The 25,250-nt window shown below is 35.9% G+C and overlaps 1 protein-coding gene across 3 annotated transcripts in view; it reads left to right on the top strand.

Annotated features, from left to right (window-relative positions):
• LOC130915067 (myocyte-specific enhancer factor 2D homolog) overlaps nucleotides 1-25,250 on the top strand; it is a 222,180-nt gene that overhangs the window by 127,323 nt on the left and 69,607 nt on the right. For all 3 annotated transcript variants that reach the window (XM_057834767.1, XM_057834769.1, XM_057834766.1), the window contains exon 5: nucleotides 18,006-18,209. In XM_057834767.1, the coding sequence (XP_057690750.1) occupies nucleotides 18,006-18,209 (204 nt within the window). The remainder of the gene's footprint in view (nucleotides 1-18,005; nucleotides 18,210-25,250) is intronic.

Here is a 25,250-nt window from a genome sequence, read left to right as displayed (position 1 = left end):
TAAATACTGATTTGATACCTATATTTTTAAGCTATTAAATATAAGAAATAATATAACCAGTATTTAGCTAAATTTAAAGCAAATCAAACAAAATAAAACTATTACTCCAAACCAGTACTATGTATATCCTTTTTATTTTGGTTTACAAAATGAACTGTATTGCAACAAACACTGCCAAACAGATAATAAAAAATATATTAAACAATGCATATATAATAATCACAAACAGTTCAAAAGCTAAAAAAAAAAAAAAAAAAAAAAACAGTTTAAATCAGAAATGAAAAGAAAAATAGTCGAAAGATTTTAAAAAAATGCTGGAGGAAAAAAAAATTATGTTAGGGATGTCTATACATTTTTGTCCATTCATCTGATATTTTCATGTTTTGCCGATACCAACATCTAGATGTGCACCATCATTTGATACCACACCATTAAAAAAATATGGCTACAAATTAGCATTGGTAGAGTTGGGTAAAATAGCCAAAAATGTTACTCAAGTAAGTAGTGTCAAAATGAAAATGACTCAAGTAAAAGTAAAAGTAGTTATCCAAAAAATATACTTAATTACATGTAAAAAGTATTTGGTGAAAAGAGTACTCAAGTATTAGTAACATTGTGAGTGACTGCTTATGATGTTTGATTTTTTTTTTTTAAACAATGTTTATTTTAACTATAGGAACTCATTTTATTATACTTTGAAGACTATAACCTATTACATACCAATTAGAGATGTCCCGATCGATCGGGTCCGATCACGTCATTTTTCAAGTATCGGAATCGGCAAAAAATTATCGGACATGCCTTTTTTAAATTTTTTTTTTTTTTAATTAAATCGTTTTCTAATTGTATTTAACGTTACAGACATGATATGTTACACTCATCCAGAGTCTTTAGTTTAGGCTTAAGGTAGAGTTATCAAATTTATCCCGATAACGGCGGTAATTAATATTTTGTAAAATGTATCACGTTAAAATATTTGACACAATTATTACATGCGCTGCACGACCCACTCACGCATTGTCGTCACATTCAATCTGTAATGGCGCCGTTTTACTTACCGTATTTTTCGGACTATAAGTCGCATCTGAGTATAAGTCGCACCAGCCATAAAATGCCCAACGAAGCGGGAAAAAAAATGTACAAGTCACACCGGAGTACAAGTCGCATTTTTGTGGGAAATTTACTTGATAAAACCCAACACATAGAACAGATATTTCATCTTCAAAGGCAATTTAAAATAAAAATACAATGTAGAACAACATGCTGAATAAGTGTACAGTATGATAATGTTACATGATGCATGAACAACAAAATGCGATGTTAAAGTAACATAGCTATTAAGAGTTATTCAGATAACTATAGCATAAAGAACATGCAAACAAGTTTACCAAACCATCAGTGTCACTCCAAAACACCAAAATAACATGTGAAATGATATTAAAATGTGTTAATAATTTCCCACATAAGTCGCTCCTGAGTATAAGTCACACACCCAGCCAAACTATGAAAAAAACTGCGACTTATAGTCCGAAAAATACGGTATATAGAGAGCTAAAAGGCAGCGTAAAATGAGTAGAGTGAATTTTGGCAGCCTTTGGAGCCTTTTTTTAAATGGCTAAAGCCTTACAATCCCTCTCCCTACAATTAGAAATATCGTGGGAAGCAACGTGGGGAAGAAAGTTAGTAATTGATCTTTTTCTTAACAACCTATGTTACTGTATTTCCCAACGCAGAAAAGATATATCAATTGGTAGCACTACGCACAGGCATGTTTGCATTTCCCTTCATGCATTTGGGCAGAAGTTAAATGGCTGCGGTATCATTTACTGAAAGCTCAACAAATACACTAGATGGGAATATTTAGTCACAATATATAAAGTTACATTTATCCTTTAAGAATTACAAGTCTTTCTATCCTTGGATCCCTCTCACAGAAAGAATGTTAATAATGTAAATGCCATCTTGAGGATTTATTGTCATAATAAACAAATACAGTACTTATGTACTGTATGTTGAATGTATATTTTCGTCCGAGTTGTATCCATTTTTTTCTTAATGCATTGCCAAAACTTATATGATCGGGAAAAATTATCGGGAATGATTGGAATTGAATCGGGAGCAAAAAAAAAAGCAATCAGATCGGGAAATTTCGGGATGGGCAGATACTCAAACTAAAACGATCGGGATCAAATCAGGAGCAAAAAAACATGATCGGAACAACCCTAATACCAATATTAAGCCAAGGAAATATAACAACACAAAAAATATCAATGAATTCCGGCAAGAGAAAAAAAATACTGAAATGAAGCATCATTCGTCAAAAGAGCATGAGTGCCCTCTAGTGAAGAAAACATATTTCCTATTATGAAACTAAAAGGATCATATCTCCGGTTTTCTGAGGTCAATTGGTACCAAATAAAATCTGGGAGAGAGGTTAAAATCCAAGCTTTCGAGTCATGTCGACACCAGCGCTCTATGTCAAATAATTATTTTTTGACGGTGCTTTAAGGACACCAAGTGATTGAACAAGCCAGCGTGATCATATAACGGCAAGCTTGAATCTGATTGGTATAATGGAGTCATGTGCTTGTTGTTGCGACGTCTTATTGGTGAAACTGGTAGCGCCACTCAAGTACTTCCTCAAGTAAATGTAACGCGTTATTACCAACCTCTGCGTATTAGTGCCCCTTTTGATACTAGTATCGGTATAACACTAATTTTGACGCCTAATGACGACCAACGTCGTTGAAATGAAATCAAATGGATGTCGAAGAACACTGCGCTTGTCCCCCTCCCACATGTTGATAGGGGAGATGTTTCCATATAGCTCCAAAAAACAAACAGCCAGCGCGAGTGTGGGCCCGCCTGGAAGCATGACAGTATCTCGCGTTGCACATTTCGTCCTCTTTCTCTTCTCCTTTCAAGCATTACTCACGGTGTGAAGCATTGCAGGGTTTTAGACGATATTGACATTTTATAAAGACAAAACAACCAAAGCAACGTGTTGGCCAAATGTGATTTTCGTACTATGCAAAGCAAACATTGGCTCGGTAGAGAGTGACATAGATTTTTTCGCACAATTTGGTTTGAAGCAGATGGATGAAAGGTGACTCTTTGTTGTGCATTGTGAAATCTTTTCAAAAATTCAGCCCCCGAAGACCGCTTGACATAGCAACATGAAATTTGGTGGACATGTATTTTATGAGCTGAGGCACAAAAAAGTCTCAAGAAGCCATAAACCAGAAGACGTAGATTATCCACCATTTTAGGGTAAAGCAAAAGATAAAAAACTGAAAAACAACTTATAACTATTTAAAATGAAACGGTTTTGAAAATTCAGCCTCCAAAGCCCGTTTAACTTAGCAACATGAAATTTGGTGGGCAGTTATACTAAGAGTAGACGCACAAAAAAGTCTCAAGAAGCTATACATGAAAAGACACAGATTGTGTGCCATTTTGGATCAAGCAAAAAAGCCAAAATACTTGATAACCTTACATCAAAAAACTATTTCACACTTTAAAACATTTAAAAATTAAGCCCCCACAACTGTTTGAACATAGCAACCTGAAATTTGAAATGCTGTTATTTCAAGAGTAGACCCACAAAAAAGTCTCTAGAAGCTACATCCTAATAGTCTCAGATTGGCTGCCATTTTAGGATAAAGCAAAAACATTGATTAATCTTAGCATTCTTTGCTAAACATAAATTAAAAAAAAAAAATTCTGCCCCCGAAGCCAGTTTGATTCAGCAACATGAAATTTGGTGGGCAATTATATTAAGAGTAGACCCACCAAAAACTCTCAAAAAGCCATATCCCAAAAGTCACGGATTGACCGCCATTTTAAGATAAAGCAAAACAAAACAAAAACGCTGAATAATCTTAGCATTCTTAAATTGGTTAAATGTATAGGCTAAACTTTAAAAAAATCAGCCCCTGAAGCCAGTTTGATTTAACAACATGAAATTTGGTGGGCAGTTATATTAGGAATAGACCTACAAAAAAGTCTCTAGAAGCCATAACTGAAAAGACAAAGATTGTCTGCCATTTTTGGATCAAGCAAAAAGCCAAAATACTTAATAACCTTACCTCAATAAACCATGTCAAACTTTAACACATTTGAAAACTAAGCCCCCAAAACTGGTTTAAACATAGCAACTTGAAATTTGATAGGCAGCTATATTAAGACTAGACCCACAAAAAAAGTCTCAAGAAGCCATATCCTAAAAGTTACAGACTGACCGCCATTTTACCATTTTAGGATAAAGCAAAAACGCAAGAACACTGATTAATCTCAGCATTGTTTGTTAAACCTATAAACTTTTTTTTTAAATTCAGCCCATGAAGCCAGTTTGATTTAGCAATATAAAATTTGGTGGGCAAGTTTATTAAGAGTAGACCCACAAAAAAGTCTCAAGAAGCCATATCTTAAAAGTCACAGATAGACTGTCATTTTAGGATAAAGCAAAAAAAAATCAAAAACACTGATTAATCTTAGCATTCTTTGTTAAACCAATAAACTTTTTAAAAAATTCAGCCCCTGAAGCCAGTTTGATTTAGCAACATGAAATTTGGTAGGCAAGTTTATTAAGAGTAGAACCACAAAAAAGTCTCAAGAAGCCATATCCTAAAAGTCACAGATTGACTGCCATTTTAGGATAAAGCAAAAACACATGAACACTGATTAATCTTAGCATTTTTTTAAAACCTATAAACGTTTAAAAATTCAGCCCCCGAAGCCAATTTGATTTAGCAACATGAAATTTGGTGGGCATTTATATTAAGAGTAGATCCACAAAAAAGTCTCAAGAAGTCCAACCCAAAAAGACACAGATTGACTGCCATTTTAGGATAAAGCAAAAAAGCAAAAACACTGATTAATCTCAGCATTCTTTGTTAAACCTATAAACATTTAAAAATCCAGCCCCCGTAGCCAGTTTGATTTAGAAACATCAAGTTTGGTCGGCAGCTAAATTAAGAGTAAACCCACAAAAAAATCTCAAGAAGCCATACCCGAAAAGACACAAATTGACCGCCATTTTAGGATAAAGCAAAACGCTGGTTAATATTAGCATTATTAACTTTGTTATACCAATAAACTTTTGAAAAATCAGCCTCTGAAGCCAGTTTGATTTAGCAACATGAAATTCAGTAATCAAGTTTATTAAGAGTAGACGCATAAAATAGTCTCAAGAAGCCATATCCCAAAAGTCACAGATTGAGTGCTATTTTAGGATAAACCAAAAACGCCAGGTAATCTTAGCATTCTTAACTAAGTTAAACCTATAAACTTTTTAAAATTCCGCCCCCGATCCCAGTTTGATTTAGCAAGATGAAATTTGGTAGGCATGTATATTAAAGGTAGACCCACCAAAAAGTCTCAAGAAGACATACCCTAAAAGTCACAGATTGTCTGCCATTTTTGGTTAAAGCAAAACAAAAACACTGAATAGTCTTAGCATTCTTAACTTTACAGAACCTTTTAAAAATCCAGCCCCTGAAGCCAAATTCCCTTATCAACATGAAATTTAGTAGACATGTCTATCGTGAGTACACCCACAAAAAAGTCTCATGAAGCCATGCCCGAAAAGACACAAAAAGTCTGCCGTTTTGGTTTGAAGTGGTTGTTTTCTGCAGGCCATTTCCTATCAAACTGTGGCAGGCAAATGGATTACACTGAATTCCGAAACATGCACTTTCTTTCAAACGTAGTAAATCCTACTAAATCAGTCTAATAGGAAGATACGCAAAAACAACTCGACCCAATAAAGTTAGGTTGCCATGGCGGCTACGAGCATGTTGTTGTTGTTGTTCCAGCCCCGCGCACGAGCTAACAAACGCTAGCGAGCCGTTGGCTACGGTAAAACCACTCGAGTCTACCGCGGCTCTCAGTGGTGTTTTTCCTCATCCATCTGCCACGCGAGCAGAACCCTGCCAAGACGCACACAAAAAAACCCCACTCCGTCCTCTTGGATTTCTTTCGTTGCCATTGGTTACCTGCTCTTCACCTTGCTTACGTCCGGATCGTTTGTCCTGGATCGAATCTGAGTGAAGCAAAGTAACCTATTTGGTTAGAACAAAGGGAGAATGGATATAGATGCACTTAGATATTAGATATTTCAAAATGATTTTTTAGTATTGAGTTCTACTTATGTTTGTGCTCTATTGCAAAACAACTAATTCAATTTTTTGGCTCCCAGTACTAATTCTGACACAAGGCTGTGATCCTGATAGTGTACCAATACCATTAATTTTTTTTTCTTGTAATACTAAATTACTGCATACTCACTTCATTCTAAAGTAATAACTATCATATCTTGGTCAGATACGGTTCAGAATAGAATAGAATAGAATGTTTATACATGATAGTATTCGTTTTTATATGATGTCACATTTTTACATGATAGTATCACGTATTTACATGATAGTATCAGGGTTTTACATGATAATTATTGTTTTTACATGATAGTTATTGCATTTTTACATGATAGTTATCACGTTTTTGCATTTTTTTTACATGATAATTATTCAATTTTTACATCATATCACATTTTAAATGATTATTAGCACACTTTTCCCTTCTAGAATCAAGTTTTTACATGATAGGATAACATTTTTACATGTTATTTTTCACATTTCTTCATGATAGCTTTCACATTTTTACATGATGGTTATGACATTTTAATATGATGTCATGCTTTTACATGATAATTATCACATTTTTACATGATAGCTTTCGTATTTTTACATATCACTGTTTTTACATGATAATTATCACATTTTTACATGACAATTTTCACGTAAATGAGAGTATCACAGATTTACATAATTATCATGTTTTTACATAATAATTACTACATTTTTACAAGATAATTATCAAATTTTTACATTATATCACATTTTGAATGATTATTATCATGTTCTTCCATAATATCATTTTTTAACATGATAATTTTCATTTTTTTTACATGATTGCTTTCACTTTTTTACATATCACGGTTTTTCAATGATAATTATCACATTTTTACAAGATACTTATCACGCATTTATATTGCTAAGTTTCACATTTTTATATGATAATTATCACATTTTTACATGACAATTTTCACGTAAATGATAGCATCACAGATTTACATAATTATCATGTCTTTACATAATTATTACATTTTTACAAGATAATTATCAAATTTTTACATTATATCACATTTTGAATGATTATTATCATGTTCTTCCATAATATTATCATTTTTTAACATGTTAATATTCTTTTTTTTTTTACATGATTGCTTTCACTTTTTTACATATCACGGTTTTTCCATGATAATTATCACATTTTTACATGATAGCGTTCGTGTTTTTACATATCACTGTTTTTACATGATAATTATCACATTTTTACATGACAATTTTCACGTAAATGAGAGTATCACAGAAATACATGATTATCATGTTTTTACATAATTATTACTTTTTTACAAGATAATTATCAAATTTTTACAGTATATCACATTTTGAATGATTGTCATGTTCTTCCATCATACTATCTTTTTTTTACATATTAATTTTCATTTTTTTACATGATTGCTTTCACTTTTTATACATATCACGGTTTTTCCATGATAATTGTCACATTTTTACAAGATACTTATCACGCATTTATATTGCTAAGTTTCACATTTCTACGCGATAATTATCACATATTTACATCATAGTATCACGTATCTACATAATTATCATGTTTTTAAATGATAATTATCATATTTTATATATCATATTGCAGGAGTTTCATGTTTTTACATAATTACATCTTTACATTATATCACAATTTTAAATGATTATTATCATGTTTAATATATTATCATTTTTACATGATAAGATCACGTTTTTACATGTTAATTTTCACATTTATACATGATAGCGCACACCTTTTAGATGATGTCACGCTTTTACAAGATAATTCCATTTTTACATGATACTTGTCAAGTTTTTACAGAGTAGCGTTCACATTTTCACGTGTGTTTGACATTTTTACATCATGATTATCACCTTTTTACATAATTATCTTTTTTTTACATGATAGTTATCACGTTTTTACATGATAGCTTCACATTTTCACAAGAGTTTCACATTTTTACATGATAATTATCCCGTTTTTTCATAATTGTCAAGTTTTACATGATAATTTTCCTTTTTACATGATAATTATCACATTTTTAAATGATATTTATCATGTTTTTACATGATAGTTATCACATGTTTACTTGATAGCGTTCACGTTTTTACATGATAGTTATCACATTTTCACATGATAGTTGTCACGTTTTCACGTGATATTGGACTTTTTTATTTCTTAGAATAGAAAAGAATAGAATAGAATAGAATAGAATAGAATAGAATAGAATAGAATAGAATAGAATACTTTACTGTCTGTCCCCAATGGCGACAGAAATTCATCCCCGACAGGGCTCACAAACTCAGTCACACATTCCCATTACACACACGGATGAGTAAATAAAGTTGTTTTTTTTTAAAAAATAATTAAAAATACATAACGAGCTCGTGTTAAAAAGTGCATGTAAATGAGTGAAGTGCGTCATGTTAAATTGTTCAGGATGATTACAGCAGAAGAGTTTTTTGGGGGGGATTTTTCCAGGCCAGTGGGACTTTGTTTGCTTGACTCATTAGCTGCCATTGACGGTGCTAGACGTCCAATCCATTTTCAAATGACTTGGACGTCTACTAGTGATAAACTAAGTAGTGGGAGGTTGCATTTCAGCCAATTAAACATAGACTGCCATTGAATTTTACCAGAAATAAACACAGTTGGACATCTATCATCTTGGGAAGGGTGTGGTGTGCGTAGCTGACGGCCATATTGCGTAGGGCAACCAGCGTTTGGAAACTAGACCTCGAAAAGTACACATTGCACGGCATTGGCACGTTATTTCTTAGTACTCCATGATACCGATGATGTCCTTTTAGTGCCGTAGTATCGGCACCGGTGCAACATACACAAAAAAACAACAACTCTGCTTTACATTCTTGCACTTACATTTTTTTGTCTATTCCTCGTGTGAGGACTGAATTTGGGAATTGAGCTTTTAGTTGAGTACTCGACTAAACTGAAGCGCTCTGAACTTGTTCCACATGGAGTTTTCCGATGCTGAGGGACTTCCATTTTGAGAGCACTGGCGGAAAAATTCCTGTTTGAAATGTTCAATCTGTGTTTCTCCGCATTTGGGTTGTGACAATTTTAGTGCTGCAACGATTAATCAATTTACTCGAGTAATTCAATTAGAAAAAAAGCTTTGACGCAAATTTTGCTGCTTCGAGTATTCGTTTATTTAGCGTGGCGTTGTAACGGTTTGTTTTGAAAGTGTTTTGAATTTAGTTTTATTGATTTGGGTGGATACACTGCTCTCTAGTGGCAATAGTGAATTTGACATAACTAATTAAGGTCCCTGTTAAGACCAACATAAGGTAGGTTTTTTTATGTATTCGTAATTAAAGATGTAATGCCGATCGATCGGGTCTGATCACGTCATTTTCAAAGTATCGGAATCGGCAAAAAAATATCGGGACATGCCTTTTTTTATTGTATATATATTTTTTGATAAAATCGTTTTCTAATTGTATTTAACGTTACAGACAAAATGTCTTACACTCATCCAGAGTCTTTAGTTTTGGCTTAAAGAAGGGCTATCAAATTATACTTATTATAATATAATTATAAAATAGACTTATGTACTGTATGTTGAATGTATATATTCGTCCGAGTTTTATTCATTTTTTTGTTAATGCATTGCCAAAATGTATATGATCGGGAAAAATTATCGGGAATGATTGGAATTGAATCGGGAGCAAAAAAAAGCAATTGGATTGGGAAATATCGGGATCGGCAGATACACAAACTAAAACGATCGGGATCGGATCGGGAGCAAAAAACATGATCGGAACAACCCTAGTTTTCATTCTAATAAAATTTGTAAAATTTTCTAACAAAAAATTACTAGTAGCTCGCCATTGTTGATGTCAATATTACACAATGCTCATAAAATCAGTCGCACCAAAGCGCCAGCAGAGGGAGACAAAAAACACATGTAACAAGTGGACATGACACTATGCCGTCATTTTAATCTGTTTGAGCGGGGCATGCGCGTTAATTGCGTTCAATATTTTAACTTGGTTAATTATGTGATATATATATGATCTGGAAAAATTATCGGGAATGATTTGAATTGAATCGGGAGCAAAAAAAAAAAGCAATCGGATCGGGAAATATCGGGATCGGCAGATACTCAAACTAAAACGATCGGATCGGGAGCAAAAAAACATGATCGGAACAACCCTATTCGTAATTTATAGATATATTCAACCATTTTTTTGCGGGAATATGTGTTAAAATGATTTGTTAAGAGCATTGTGAAAAAAGAGCATTTTATAGCATTTAAGCTAGCGGACATTTGCTATGCAAGTTAGCCAATTGTTCTTGTGTTGTACCCAGATCCTCATTTATTTATTTTATACTGTTTGAGGCTGAGCTCAGGTATTTTAATTTATTTAATAATTAATTAATTAATTAATTAATTAATCCATCTCCTCAAATTTATCGCATTATATGTTCCAAATCCACTTACTATATAGATTAATCGACTACTAAAATAATCAATAGCTGCAGCCCTAGACAATATATCGAAATGACATGTATTGCCCAAAAATTAACTCATTGGGTGCCATTGACAGCCATAGATGACAAATGCTCATTCACTGTCGCCCTCCCAGTTCAAATGGATTGGGCGTATATGAGTGATAAACTAATTTCAAGCTGTTTATTACTTGTATAATGATTTCCTGACACGTAGTGATAATTGTTGTTTCGCCATATCGTGAGTTAGTTATCGTGAGCCTCGCACGGCAAATCGTATCGTATGGTGAGACACCCAGAGTTTTCCACCCCTACTACGCATGAAGTCCACTGACTTGTCGCACCTGTCAGCTGTTATTCCACCCTCTAAATGACCTTCCTCTGAGCCAGATTAGCGCAAACGACCGCGTTTTACGATGATGGCGATCTCAACGATCGGATAAGATAAAGCGACGGAGGAGCGTCTCGGTGTCAGGTCCCACTTCGGCGTTTCTCCTCCGCCGTCATCCTTCCATCCGTGCGCCGCTCTGACATGTTGCAGCATCTGTCATGCCTCCACCTCCTCCACTTACGCCCCGGTTGGCTCGTCGCTTCCTGCTGCCACAAATCAAATTATATCGGGGTCGTATCCACGGGCAACCGCTTCCCCTCACCCAACCCGTTCCCCACCTCATCACACGGGGCTGCCGTCATCTCGCCCACCTCTGCTTCCCTCTCTCATAGCACTCATCTTTCTCTCTGTGCCCATCTACATATCACACGCACATACATTGACATGTCGACATACTCATTTCCGCAAGAATCACCTTAATCTCACCTGAAGCTCAGCTCAAAGTACATTTCCGCACATTTGCATGTCATTGGACAGGTTGGAGTTAAGAACAAAACAACAGTACTAGGATGGTAACAAGTTTCAGGATAGAAAACAGGACTTAAGATAGAGCCCTGAGGTACTCCACAGTAGTTGCGGGTAGAGATGTCCCGATCCGATATTTGGATCAGATCGGATGTCGATATGGGCAAAAAAATGCGCTCCAGTTTTTTTTTTTTTTTTTTTGGAAGTCCGGTCCGGGTTTTCCAGCGCACCGATTTACATAATCCACTCCAGTGTTTGCTTCGTTTTCCCTTAACTCCGGTCCGCATTTTACGGCACACCTTCAACACACTACAGTGCCTTGCAAAAGTATTCGGCCCCCTTGAATCTTGCAACCTTTCGCCACATTTCAGGCTTCAAACATAAAGATATGAAATTTAATTTTTTTGTCAAGAATCAACAACAAGTGGGACACAATCGTGAAGTGGAACAACATTTATTGGATAATTTCAACTTTTTTAACAAATAAAAAAGTGAAAAGTGGGGCGTGCAATATTATTCGGCCCCTTTACTTTCAGTGCAGCAAACTCACTCCAGAAGTTCAGTGAGGATCTCTGAATGATCCATTGTTGTCCTATATGACCGATGATGATAAATAGAATCCACCTGTGTGTAATCAAGTCTCCGTATAAATGCACCTGCTCTGTGATAGTCTCAGGGTTCTGTTTAAAGTGCAGAGAGCATTAGGAAAACCAAGGAACACACCAGGCAGGTCCGAGATACTGTTGTGGAGAAGTTTAAAGCCGGATTTGGATACAAAAAGATTTCCCAAGCTTTAAGAGAGAGGAGGTCTCACTCCTCACTTTTTTTTTTTTTTTAAAAGATGAAACCTTTCCTCAACAATATTTACATTTTAACTAATTTATAAAACTAACTTATACATTTTTAACTAACTTATTAACTTATGAATTCTTTGTTCTTTTTAACACAAAGGCATGGCATCATGTAGACTAGAGTTGACACAGTGGCTGAAAATGGCGAAACTTCACTTGAGCCTCCCCCCTCAAAAAAAAGTCATACAGTATATATTTTTAATTTTATTTAGAAGTGTTTTTACTTTTTATAGCAATTATTTTGTTCTTACTCTAATATTGAGCAACTTGAGCTGTGGCTGTGGGTATAGTCTAGGTTCTATTTATTTTAATTTTATATAATATTTGTTATTTTTTGTTAATTTATTTATTTTCACATTATATTCATGTTCCAATTTGCAAATATGTTTTGAAAAAATCCTGTTCAATGGATTTTTTTTTTTTGAAACCCATACATCTCAAAATTTTGGAGCTATAATTGCAATACCGTGATACCGTGAAACCGCGGTATTTTTGCTCACGGTTATCGTACCGTGAAAATCTCATACCGGCACATGCCTAGCCACAAGCCACCTGGGAGACACACCAAACATGTGGAAGAAGGTGCTCAGGTCAGATGAAACCAAAATTGAACTTTTTGGCCACAATGCAAAACGATATGTTTGGCGTAAAAGCAACACAGCTCATCACCCTGAACACACCATCCCCACTGTCAAACATGGTGGTGGCAGCATCATGGTTTGGGCCTGCTTTTCTTCAGCAGGGACAGGGAAGATGGTTAAAATTGACGGGAAGATGGATGCAGCCAAATACAGGAACATTCGGGAAGAAAACCTGTTGGTATCTGCACAAGACCTGAGACTGGGACGGAGATTTATCTTCCAACAGGACAATGATACAAAACATAAAGCCAAATCTACAATGGAATGGTTCAAAAATAAACGTATCCAGGTGTTAGAATGGCCAAGTCAAAGTCCAGACCTGAATCCAATCGAGAGTCTGTGGAAAGAGCTGAAGACTGCTGTTCACAAACACTCTCCATTCAACCTCACTGAGCTCGAGCTGTTTTGCAAGGAAGAATGGGCAAGAATGTCAGTCTCTCGATGTGCAAAACTGACAGAAACGTGCCCCAAGCGACTTGCAGCTGTAATTGGAGCAAAAGGTGGCGCAACAAAGTATTAACGCAAGGGGGCCGAATAATATTGCACGCCCCACTTTTCAGTTTTTTTTTTTGTTAAAAAAGTTTAAATTATCCAATAAATTTTCTTCCACTTCACGATTGTGTCCCACTTGTTGTTGATTCTTGACAAAAAATTCAAATTTTATATCTTTATGTTTGAAGCCTGAAATGTGGCGAAAGGTTGCAAGGTTCAAGGGGGCCGAATACTTTTGCAAGGCAATGTATGTGGTTAGATTACTATTTGGATTTTATAATTTAATTTACAAGTGATGTAAGAATTTATTTAGTACAGATAACCCGGCGCTGTGACGCAATTGATTGGCAATAATTGCCAACACCTGTTGGCGGCAACGACCCAAAGACAGAAGAGAACCCATGAACCAGACTGGAAGCGTCACAGTCTTTTGACCATCACATTAATGTTAAGTTTTGAATTCATCTTTTGTTTTTGTATCACGTTAAGCTTCACTAAAAGAAAGGCATCAACATAAAGCTTGGATTGAAGACTCTTATTTAAGAAATGTGTCGCGTCCGAAAGAACTTCAGAGGTTCAAGGCTAGTGAGTCACCTGCACTCACAGTTAGCATTATATAGCTTTTAAGCTAGCGGAAGTTAGCCAATTGAAACAGTGCAAAAATTGGCTAAATTGCCTAGCATTGCATCTTATGTACTTGGGTCGTCATTTATTTATTTATTTTTAATACCATTTGAGGTTAAGCACAGTTATTTTAATGTTTTTTTTTTAAGTTTCTAATCATTATCGAAAAGAAAACCTATTTTTGGAAAAGAAAGTGGCTTAGAATAGAGACTTGTGGAACACCAAAACCTTCAGACATGGTTCAACTTGATCCAAACAATATGAAATCTACCCTCAATTAGTCCCCTGAAGTGCTTTTCAAGCAAACCAGCACCTCGCGCTCACTTCTATCACTCCCAGTCACCTTCTTAGCACTTGCATATGCGCTCTGCGAGCGAGGGCAGGCGTGGAAAAGAGCATGGCAGAGTGTGAAAGTGACGGGGGTAGTCAACGTGACAGCAGACGAGAAGCATGTTTGGCCAGCCGCTCGTCAAGTCTGTTGCCTAAAAACCATCCCCCCTCCCTCCCTCTCATTTTAATGCAATCTGATGCAATGAATGGCGTAACGGAAAACAGCAGAAGTGTGATTAAAAGTGTTGAAATTGTACTTCCCGTTAAATCGAGAGTAAACACGACCTGTCAGGATGATCTGCAATCCCGTCTGAGCGCGTGTAGATAAAGCTTACAGTACTCAGCCTGTCAATCAAGCGCTTTGGCCCACATTGTAATATTGAGTCCTCACACCAGTGGCCTGTGAAACGGGGTTGCTATAGCTACTCCTGCTTGCGCTGACAATTCATCCGGTTGAACTTAACAACATCAATTTTGCTAGGAATGACTATCGGGAGGTGAACCGTGAAAAAAGTTATGCTTGAAAATACGCAAGGACGTCAGTTTTTTATTGAGTCGGGTCTTTCAAATACTGACTGCTACTTAATTCTTAGATGTCTATTCCATTTGAACTTGGAGCTTCGGGGTCAATGGAAAAATTTTAGACTTGTTTTACTGCCGCTTCTCCAAATTAGTCATGTAAATGATTGTTTCAGTGAAAGAGATGCAAGTCCGATTCAATGCCAACCCTCCCACAGGCGTCGAGTTATACCAGTGTTGTTTTTGGCAGCCCCTTAATACTTAGTCTTTTGGACAAAAACACTTATTAGTCTTAGCAACATACAGGAAGTTGGCAATTCTATAATAAAACAAGCCAAAAAAAACTTTCCTCATTTCCAAAATTCCTCATGTTTCTCAACTTAAACTTAGTAATGTTTTGAAAATTCAGCCCCTTCAGTTGGTTGACTTTAGCATAATGAATTTTGGTAGGCACGTCAATCATGCATAGACCCACAAAAAAGTCTCAGGATGCATGGTGCTTAAATATACAGGCAGTTGGCAATTCTAGAATAAAACGAGCTCAAAAAACACCAAATTAGCTAATGTTTCTCAAGTTTACCTTGTAATATTTTGTAAATTCAGCCCCTGTAGTTGGTTGAACTTAGCCGAATTAAATTTGGTAGGCACGTCTATCATCAATAGACCTACAAAAAAGTCTCAAGTTGCCTAGATGGGAAATGAACAGGAAGTTGGCAATTCCAGAATAAAACAAGCAAAAAAAACCCACCAAATTGCCTCATTTTTCTCAACTTTAACTTGAAAATTTAGCCCCTGTGGTTGGTTGACCTTAGGTAAATGAATTTTGGTAGGTGCATCTATCATGAATAGACACACAAAAAAGCCTCAAGACGTCTGTTCCGAAAATACACAGGAAGTTGCCCAGTACCAGAATTAAAAAAAGCAAAAAACCCAACAAATTACCTCATCTTTCTCAACTTTAACTTGATATATTTTGAAAATTCAGCCCCCGAAGGTGGTTGACCTTAGCACCCTGAAATTTGGTAGGCTCATGTATTATGAATGGACCCACAAAAAAGTCTCAAAATGCCTAGACGGGAAATGAACAGAAAGTTGGCAATTCTAAAATAAAACAAACAAAAAAAACAACAAATTGCCTCATCTTTCTCAACTTTAACTTGATATATTATGAAAATTGCGCCCCCGAAGGTTTAGCACCATGAAATTTGGTAGGCACATCTATCATAAATGGACCCGCAAAAAAGTCTCAGTTTGCCTAGACGGGAAATGAACAGGAAGTTGGCAATTCTAAAATAAAACAAGCAAAAAATCCAAAAAATTGCCTCATCTCTCTCAACTTTAACTTGAAATATTTTGAAAATTCAGCCCCCGTAGCTAGTTGACCTTAGCATCATGAAATTTGGTAGGCACATCTTTCATAAATAGACCCACAAAAAAGTCTCAAGATGCCTAGGCGGGAAATAAACAGGAAGTTTGCAATTCTAAAATAAAACAAGCAAAAAACCCAACAAATTGCCTCATCTTTCTCAAACTTAACTTCATATATTTTGAAAATTCAGCCCCGAAGGTGGTTGACCTTAGCACCATGAAATTTGGTAGGCACATCTATCAAAAATGGACCCACAAAAAAGTCTCAATTTGCCTAGACGGGAAATAAACAGGAAGTTTGCAATTCTAAAATAAAACAAGCAAAAAACCCAACAAATTGCCTCATCTTTCTCAAATTTAACTTGTTTTATTTGGAAAATTCAGCCCCCAAAGCTGGTTGAACTTAGCCAGATGAAATTTGGTAGGCACATCTATCATAAATGGACCCACAAAAAAAGTCTCAAGATGCCTAGATGGGAAATGAACAGGAAGTTGGCAATTCTAGAATAAAACAAGCAAAAAAAACCAACAAATTACCTCATCTTTCTCAACTTTAACTTGATATATTTTGAAAATTCAGCCCCCGAAGGTGGTTGACCTTAGCACCATGAATTTGGTAGGCACATGTGTTATGAATGGACCCACAAAAAAGTCTCAAGATGCCTAGACGGGAAATGAACAGAAAGTTGGCAATTCTAAAATAAAACAAACAAAAAAAAACAACAAATTGCCTCATCTTTCACAAAAAATTCAGCCCCCGAAGCTGGTTGAAGTGAGCCAGATGAAATTTGGTAGGCACATCTATCATAAAAGGACCCACAAAAAAGTCTGAAGATGCCTAGACGGGAAAAGAACAGGACGTTGGCAATTCTAACATAAAACAAGCAAAAAACCCAACAAATTGCCTCATCTTTCTCAACTTTAACTTAATATATTTTGAAAAATCAGCCCCCGAAGCTGGTTGAACTTAGCCAAATAAAATTTGGTAGGCACACTTATCATAAATAGACCCCAAAAAAATCTCAAGATGCCTAGATGGGAAATGAACAGGAAGTTGGCAATTCTAAAATAAAACAAGCAAAAAACCCACCAAATTGCCTCATCTTTCTCAACGTAATATATTTTGAAAATTCAGCCCCCAAAGCTGGTTGAACCTAACCAAATGAAATTTGGTAGACACATTTATCATAAATAGACCGTCAAAAAAGTCTTTAAGATGCCTAGACGGGAAATGAACAGGAAGTTTGCAATTCCAAAATAAAACAACCCCAAAAAAAACCAAAAAAACACCAAATTACCGCAATTTTCTTAACTTCAACTTGACCTATTTTGAAAATTCAGCCCTTGTGGTTAGTTGACCTTAGCAAAATGAATTTCTGTAGGTGTGTCCATCATGAATAGACCCAAAAAAAACTTCCCAAGACGCCTGCTCCGCAAATACACAGGACATTTCTCAATTCCAGAATAAAACAAATGAAAAACCCACCAAATTGCCTCAACTTTCTCAACTTTAACATGAAATAATTTGAAAATTCAGCCCCTGCAGGTGATTGACCATAGCAAAATGAATTTGGTTTTCTATCATGAATTGACCTCCAAAAAAGTCTCAAGAAGCCATGCCTGAAAAGATTTACAAAAATGTCAACTTCCCATTCAAACTCCTGTCCTTCCACCATTCAGGTGACTTTCACCAAGAGGAAGTTCGGCCTGATGAAGAAGGCGTACGAGCTGAGCGTGCTGTGCGACTGCGAGATCGCCCTAATCATCTTCAACCACTCGAACAAGCTCTTCCAGTACGCCAGCACCGACATGGACAAGGTGCTGCTCAAGTACACCGAGTACAACGAGCCACACGAGAGCCGGACCAACGCCGACATCATTGAGGTAACATACAAACAGATGCGTTTTTACAGTGCTGTAAAATCGTTATTTTTGTTCAATTTCTCTTCCAATCCAAAATCATTACTCTTCATCAACACATTTATACAACAGCATTAACCTTAATTTTTTCCACAGGAAGAGATTGTGGCTTCCCTTAAGGAACGATGCCGCAGGTGTTTTTGTTTCCCTTTGTTATACAACGACAATCACATAATTGTTTGTAATCGTTCCTGTTTGTACGTCATGAGCAATTATCGTTCAAGGGCAGTCCAACCGGCCAACTTGACTTTCAGTTTTTGTTGCGCTGGCTTTTGATCGGAACCCGTGTTGCCTGGACAATAAAACAAAAGGCATGTCATCTGGTAAGATGTTGGCAGGTGTTGCGGAATTTTTGTCATGGAAATGAAATGCTAAGAAACTGTTACATGACTGGAAATTGAGTATTTGGGATTAGGGGTGTTTCAGTATATTGATATGGTGCTATATCGCGATACTTTGCATCGATCGCTTTTTTAAATTGTCATGGAACCAAAAGGTTGCTACGGAGACCCAAAACCAATGCTTCTCAATTATTTTGTGTTACGACCCCCCCCCCCCGAAGACGTAAACGTTCTGCGCCCCCCAACTCTCTGCCGCCACTTATTATTATATAAGTACACCTGCATAACATTGTGTCCTTTTTAATGTTAAAGAAGAAAATTAATAAAGTGTAAAAAAAAAAATAAAAAAAACTAGGGCTGTCAAAATTATCGCGTTAACGAGCGGTAATTATTTTTTTTAAATTAATCAAGTTAAAATATTTAACGCAATTAACACACATGCCCCGCTCAAACAGATTAAAATGACGGCATAGTGTCATGTCCACTTGTTACTTGTGCTTTTTGTCTCCCTCTGCTGGCGCTTTGGTGCGACTGATTTTATGAGCATTGTGTAATATTGACATCAACAATGGCGAGCTACTAGTTAATTTTTTGTTTGAAAATTTTACAAATTTTATTAGAACGAAAACATTAAGAGGGTTTTGATATAAAATTTCTAAAACTTGTACTAACATTTATCTTTTAAGAACTAAGTCTTTCTATAAATGGATCGCCTTTACAGAATGTTAACGTTAATGCCATCTTGTTGATCTATTGTTATAATAAACAAATACAGTACTTATGTACAGTATGTTGAATGTAGTGCTGCAACGATTAATCGATTAACTCGAGTATTCGATTAGAAAAAAAATATTCGAATTAAATTTTACTGCTTCGAGTATTCGTTTAATTAAAGTGGCGTTGTCATGGTTTGTTTTGAAAGTGTTTGCATTTAGATTATTTGGGTGGATACACTGCCCTCAAGTTAGTAGCTAGTAGCTCGCCATTGTTGATGTCAGTAATTACACAATGCTCATAGTGCTGAAACCCATAAAATCAGTCACACCCAAGCGCCAGCAGAGGGCGACAAAAAATCAAAAAACACAAGTAACAAATGGACATGACACTGTGCTGTCATTTTAATCTGAGCGGGGCATGTGTGTCAAACATTTTAATGTGATTAATTTAAAAAATTATTTACCGCCCGTTAACGCGATAATTTTGACGGCCCTAAAAGTATTATGCTAGCGAGTACATGTTGACAGAATGACAGAATTATCAGACAGCGAAAATACTAGGGCTGTCAAATGATTAAAATTTTTAATCGAGTTAATCAGTTTTAAAATTAATTAATTATTAATAATTAATTAACTATTAATTATTAATAATTAATTAACCATAATTAATCGCAATTCAAGCCATCTATAAAATATGCCATATTTTTCTGTAAATTATTGTTGGAATGGAAAGATAAGACACAAGACGGATATATACTTTCAACATCCGGTACATAAGTACTGTATTTGTTTATTATAACATTAAATCAACAAGATGGCATTAACATTATTAACATTCTCTTAAAGCGATCCATGGATAGAAAGACTTGTAGTTCTTAGAAGATAAATGTTAGTACAAGTTATAGAAATTTTATATCAAAACTAAGGCTGTCAAACGATTAAAATTTTTTATCGAGTTAATTAAAGCTTAAAAATTAATTAATCGTAATTAATCGCAATTCCAACCATCTATAAAATATGCCATATTTTTCTGTAGATTATTGTTGGAATGGAAAGATAAGACACAAGATGGATGTATACATTCAACATACGGTACATAAAGACTGTATTTGTTTATTATAACATTAAATCAACAAGATGGCATTAACATTATTAACATTCTCTTAAAGCGATCCATGGATAGAAAGACTTGTAGTTCTTAAAAGAGAAATGTTAGTACAAGTTATAGAAATTTTATATTAAAACCCCTCTTAATGTTTACGTTGTAATAAAATTTGTAAAATTTTCAATCAAAAAATAAACTAGTAGCCCGCCATTGTTGATGTCAATAATTACTTACACTATGCTCATGGGTGCTGAAGCCTATACAATCAGTCGCACCCAAGCGCCAGCAGAGGGCGGCAAAACTCCATAAAACACAATTACCAAGTGAGCATTTCACTGTACCGTCATTTAAATGTGTCTGAGCGGGGCATCTGCGTTAGTTGCGTCAAATATTTTAACGTGATTAATTTTTAAAAATTAATTAACGCCCGTTAACGCAATAATTTTGACAGCCCTAATTAAAACCCTTCTTAATGTAGCTCCCAATTGTTGACGTCAATAATTACACCATGCTCACTCATGGTACTAACACATAAAATCAGTTGGACCCAAGCGCCAGCAGAGGGCGCAGAACACCAAAAAACAAATAACAAGCGGACATTACACTGTACTGCACATTTTAATCTGTTTGAGCGGGGCATGTGCGTTTATTACGTCAAATATGTTAACGTGAAATTTTTTTTTTAATTAATTACGGCCCGTTAACGTGATAATTTTGACAGCCCTAATTTTTATATTTATACATTTTTATACCATTTGTTGGGTCCATTTTGATTTTTGTATTTTTATTAATATATTTCAATATGTACGGTAATTTTCGCACAATAAGGCGCACCTGACTATAAGCCGCCAACCACCAAATTTGACACGAAAACGGCATTTGTTCATAGATAAGCTGCACTGGACTATAAGCCGCAGCTGTCCTCACTGTATTATGGGATATTTACATCAAAAGTGATCAACTGGTAACACTTTTATTTGACAGCGGCATCATAAGACTGTCATAAGACCTATTGCACCAACGTGAAGTTTTGAACCAATTGGCTGCATAGCTTCATTTTCATTTTAATCTGTTTGAGCGGGGCATGTGCGTTAATTGCGTCAAATATTTTAACGTGCTTAATTTTTTTTAGGGCTGTCAAACGATTAAAATTTTTAATCGAGTTAATTACAGCTTAAAAATTAATTAATCGTAATTAATCGCAATTAATCGCAATTCAAACCATCTATAAAATATGCCATATTTTTCTGTAAATTATTGTTGGAATGGAAAGATAAGACAAGATGGATGTATACATTCTCCATACGGTACATAAGGACTGTATTTGTTTATTATAACAATAAATCAACAAGATGGCATTAACATTATTAACATTCTGTTAAAGTGATCCATGGATAGAAAGACTTGTAGTTCTTAAAAGATGAATATTAGTACAAGTTACAGAAATGTTATATTAAAACGCCTCTTAATGTTTTCGTTTTAATAAAATTTGTAAAATTTTCAATCAAAAAATAAACTAGTAGCCCTATTCTGTCCTCAATGTGTGTGAGTACACAAATTGACAGATAGCGAACATAAGTTCCAAAAAGAAATCAGACGGTGTGGCAAAGTTGCATGGGCTTTACTGAAGTCATCTCTTTTTGACAGGAGCACGTTTCCTGTATTTTTGTAAAACTGAAAATAACAAGGCAATGTGTCAATAACTTGCATAAATCACAAAATAACATAAAATGTACACACACGTGTCCATTTGAGCAGTAGCACTAGCCAATTAGCTCACAAGCATCTAACAATGTAACTGCATTTCACCATATATGTGAACAAATTCAAATACACATCATCAATAACTATCTAATGCTCATGAATATAAACAAAGGAGGAATATAACTCACAAGCGATGCATGTATTAGACACAGACAGTGTGATGGGGCTATGAGAACTGCCACTGAATACTGGATGCGGACGTTAGCTGGTCTGAATAGCACTGTCTATTAGTGTGAGTTCGCGTCGACGTATAATCACGACAGAAAAGCGCGCCGAAACCCAAATAATCAGCTGCACTGAATCGCCAGCAGAGGGCGACATTACGCCATATAACATATGCAAGTCACACCCAAGCGCCAGCAGAGGGCGGAAAAACTCCATAAAACACAATTAACAAGTTGGCCTTTCACTGTACTGACATTTAAATCTGTCTGAGCGGGCCAAGTGCGTTAATTGCGTCAAATATTTTAACGTGATTAATTTAAAAAATTAATTAACGCCCGTTAACGCGATAATTTTGACAGCCCTAATTTTTTTTTTTAAATTACCGCCCGTGAACGCGATAATTTTGACAGCCCTGGAAAATACCATTAATGTTTTTATCAACGAAATTGTCTATATGAAAACCTATAAATGTTTGGGTGGTTTTAGTTGAAGCAGACACTGTTTTGTCATCTGTGTGGTTTTGACAAAGATCACATTTGATGGTGATTTTATGCAAAAAATGTGAGAAATTCCAAAAGGTTCAGATACTTTTTCATACCACTGTATATTCGGTCTTGTCTGTTCCTTTAACCCATCTACCGCCATTGACAGCGATAGACGTCCGATGCATTTGAACTTGAAGGTTCGGCAGCGAAGAATTGGCAATAAAACAGTCCTGAATCCATCTTTTTCATCGTCCTGTCTCTGAGTGTCAGCAGTAAAGCTTTCTGTAGGCTGCAGATGGCTGCAAAATACACACACGCGTGTGCGTGCGTGTGTCGCAGGGCGTCGGGCAGCTCCGGGCCACATCAGCTCAAGCTCCACTGGTCCTGTTTGCGCGCATACGCGCGCGTGTGTTTGTGTTTTCCAATGTGTGTGTGTCGCACTTGTCTCTTTGGTCCTCTTTATGCTTGCGTTCATTTGTGTGTGTGTGTGTTTTGCACGATCCTCCGTGGCCCCAGAGAGCGGCTCATACAATATTCAAGCCTGGTGTGCGTCTCGCTCGTGTGTTTGTGTGCATCCTTTACACGGGAGGGGAGCATCCCATCCCCGATGCTAAGCTAGGCTATACGCCACGCGTCGACTTTGTCCTCGGTTGTCCCCCCCTCCAGATGCGCGGCTCACCTCGTCGTTAAGCGGGTGTTAGTCGTCTGGCCGCGCTCGGTTAATCCTCACTTAGTGCTCTTCTCTCGTCCTCACGTGACGTTCCTTTTAAGAGTCGTTTTTACGGGGAATCGGAGGCCGCTAAACCGGATCGGGAACGAGTTCTCGTGGAAATGCTGTGAATTGCAGTCGAGACTTTTGTTGGTTTGAAAACAATGAAAGTCTTTTTTTTTTTTTTTTTTTTTTTTTTGTATCGTTCTGAGAAGGAACAATATGAGACAGAGATCAAACTGTTCGGAACAAAGATAGGAATGTGAAATTTTGAAATTATAAAGTGTGGCAATGCTAATAACGGGGAAGTCATTTTTGATATAATTGGGTCAAAGTAGTTTATTTGATTGTAGGACAGAAATAATTAATAGGGTTGTTCCGATCATGTTTTTTTGCTCCCAATCCGATCCCGATCGTTTTAGTTTGAGTATCTGCCGATCCCGATATTTCCCGATCCGATAGCTTTTTTTTTGCTCCCGATTCAGTTCCAATCATTCCCGATAATTTTTCCCGATCATATACATTTTGGCAATGCATTAAGAAAAAAATGAATACAACTCGGACGAATATATACATTCAACATTGTTTATTATGACAATAAATCCTCAAGATGGCATTTACATTATTAACATTCTTTCTGTGAGAGGCATCCACGGATAGAAAGACATGTAATTCTTAAAGGATAAATGTGACTTTGTATATTGTGACTGAATATTGCCATCTAGTGTATTTGTTGAGCTTTCAGTAAATGATACTGTAGCCATTTAACTGTTCTGGCCAAATGCATGATGGGAAGTGCAACCATGACTGTGCGTAGTGGCACCAATTGATATATCTTCTCTGCGTTGAGAAATAACATATCGTGTTAAGAAAAAGATCAATTACTACCTTTCTTCCCCACATTGCTTCCCACGATATTTTTAATTGTTGAGAGGGGGATTTTAAGGCTTTAGCCAATTAAATAAAGGCTCCAAAGACTGCCTAAATTCACTCTACTCATTTTACACTGCCTTTTAGCTCTATATATAGGTAAAACAGCGCCTTTATAGATTGAACGTGACAATGCGTGAGTTGGTAGTGCAGCGCATGTGTTAATTGCATTAAATATTTTAACGTGATTAATTTTTAAAAATTAACGCCGTTAACGCGATAAATTTGACAGTCCTACTTTAAGCCAAAACTAAAGACTGGGTGAGTGTAAAACATTTTGTCTGTAACGTGAAATACAATTAGAAAGCGATTTAATTAAAAAAATATATATATTAAAAAAAGGCATGTCCAATATTTTTTGGCCGATTCCGATACTCTGAAAATGACGTGATCGGATCCAGATCGATCGGGACATCTTTAGTGGCAATGCTAATAACGAGGAAGTCGTTTTTGATAGAACTGGGTCAAAGTAGTTTATTTGATGGTAGGACAGAAATAAATACTCGTCCAGTATTTTAATAGCATGATATTATACATGTACATAAAAGATTATTAGCCGAGCACGCCAGATTGATAGTTCCATATATCCACTACGAATATATTCCCACTCAAAATGGATTGGACGTCTATCGCTGTCATTGGCAACCAATGAGTTAATGTTCAAAGTCGAGGGATTTTCAAAGGCCAATGCTGATGCCGAATAGAAAGAAAAAATGAGATGACACAGATATCGGCCGATCTTGAGAGATAATCTATATATCGGCCTTCTCAGAGAAAAAATCATCACCCA

The sequence above is a fragment of the Corythoichthys intestinalis genome, chromosome 4, assembly GCF_030265065.1.
Source record: "Corythoichthys intestinalis isolate RoL2023-P3 chromosome 4, ASM3026506v1, whole genome shotgun sequence".
Taxonomy (NCBI): domain Eukaryota; kingdom Metazoa; phylum Chordata; class Actinopteri; order Syngnathiformes; family Syngnathidae; genus Corythoichthys; species Corythoichthys intestinalis.
The sequence above is the reverse complement of the archived record's forward strand: the minus strand, read 5'-3'. Positions and strand labels throughout refer to the sequence as shown.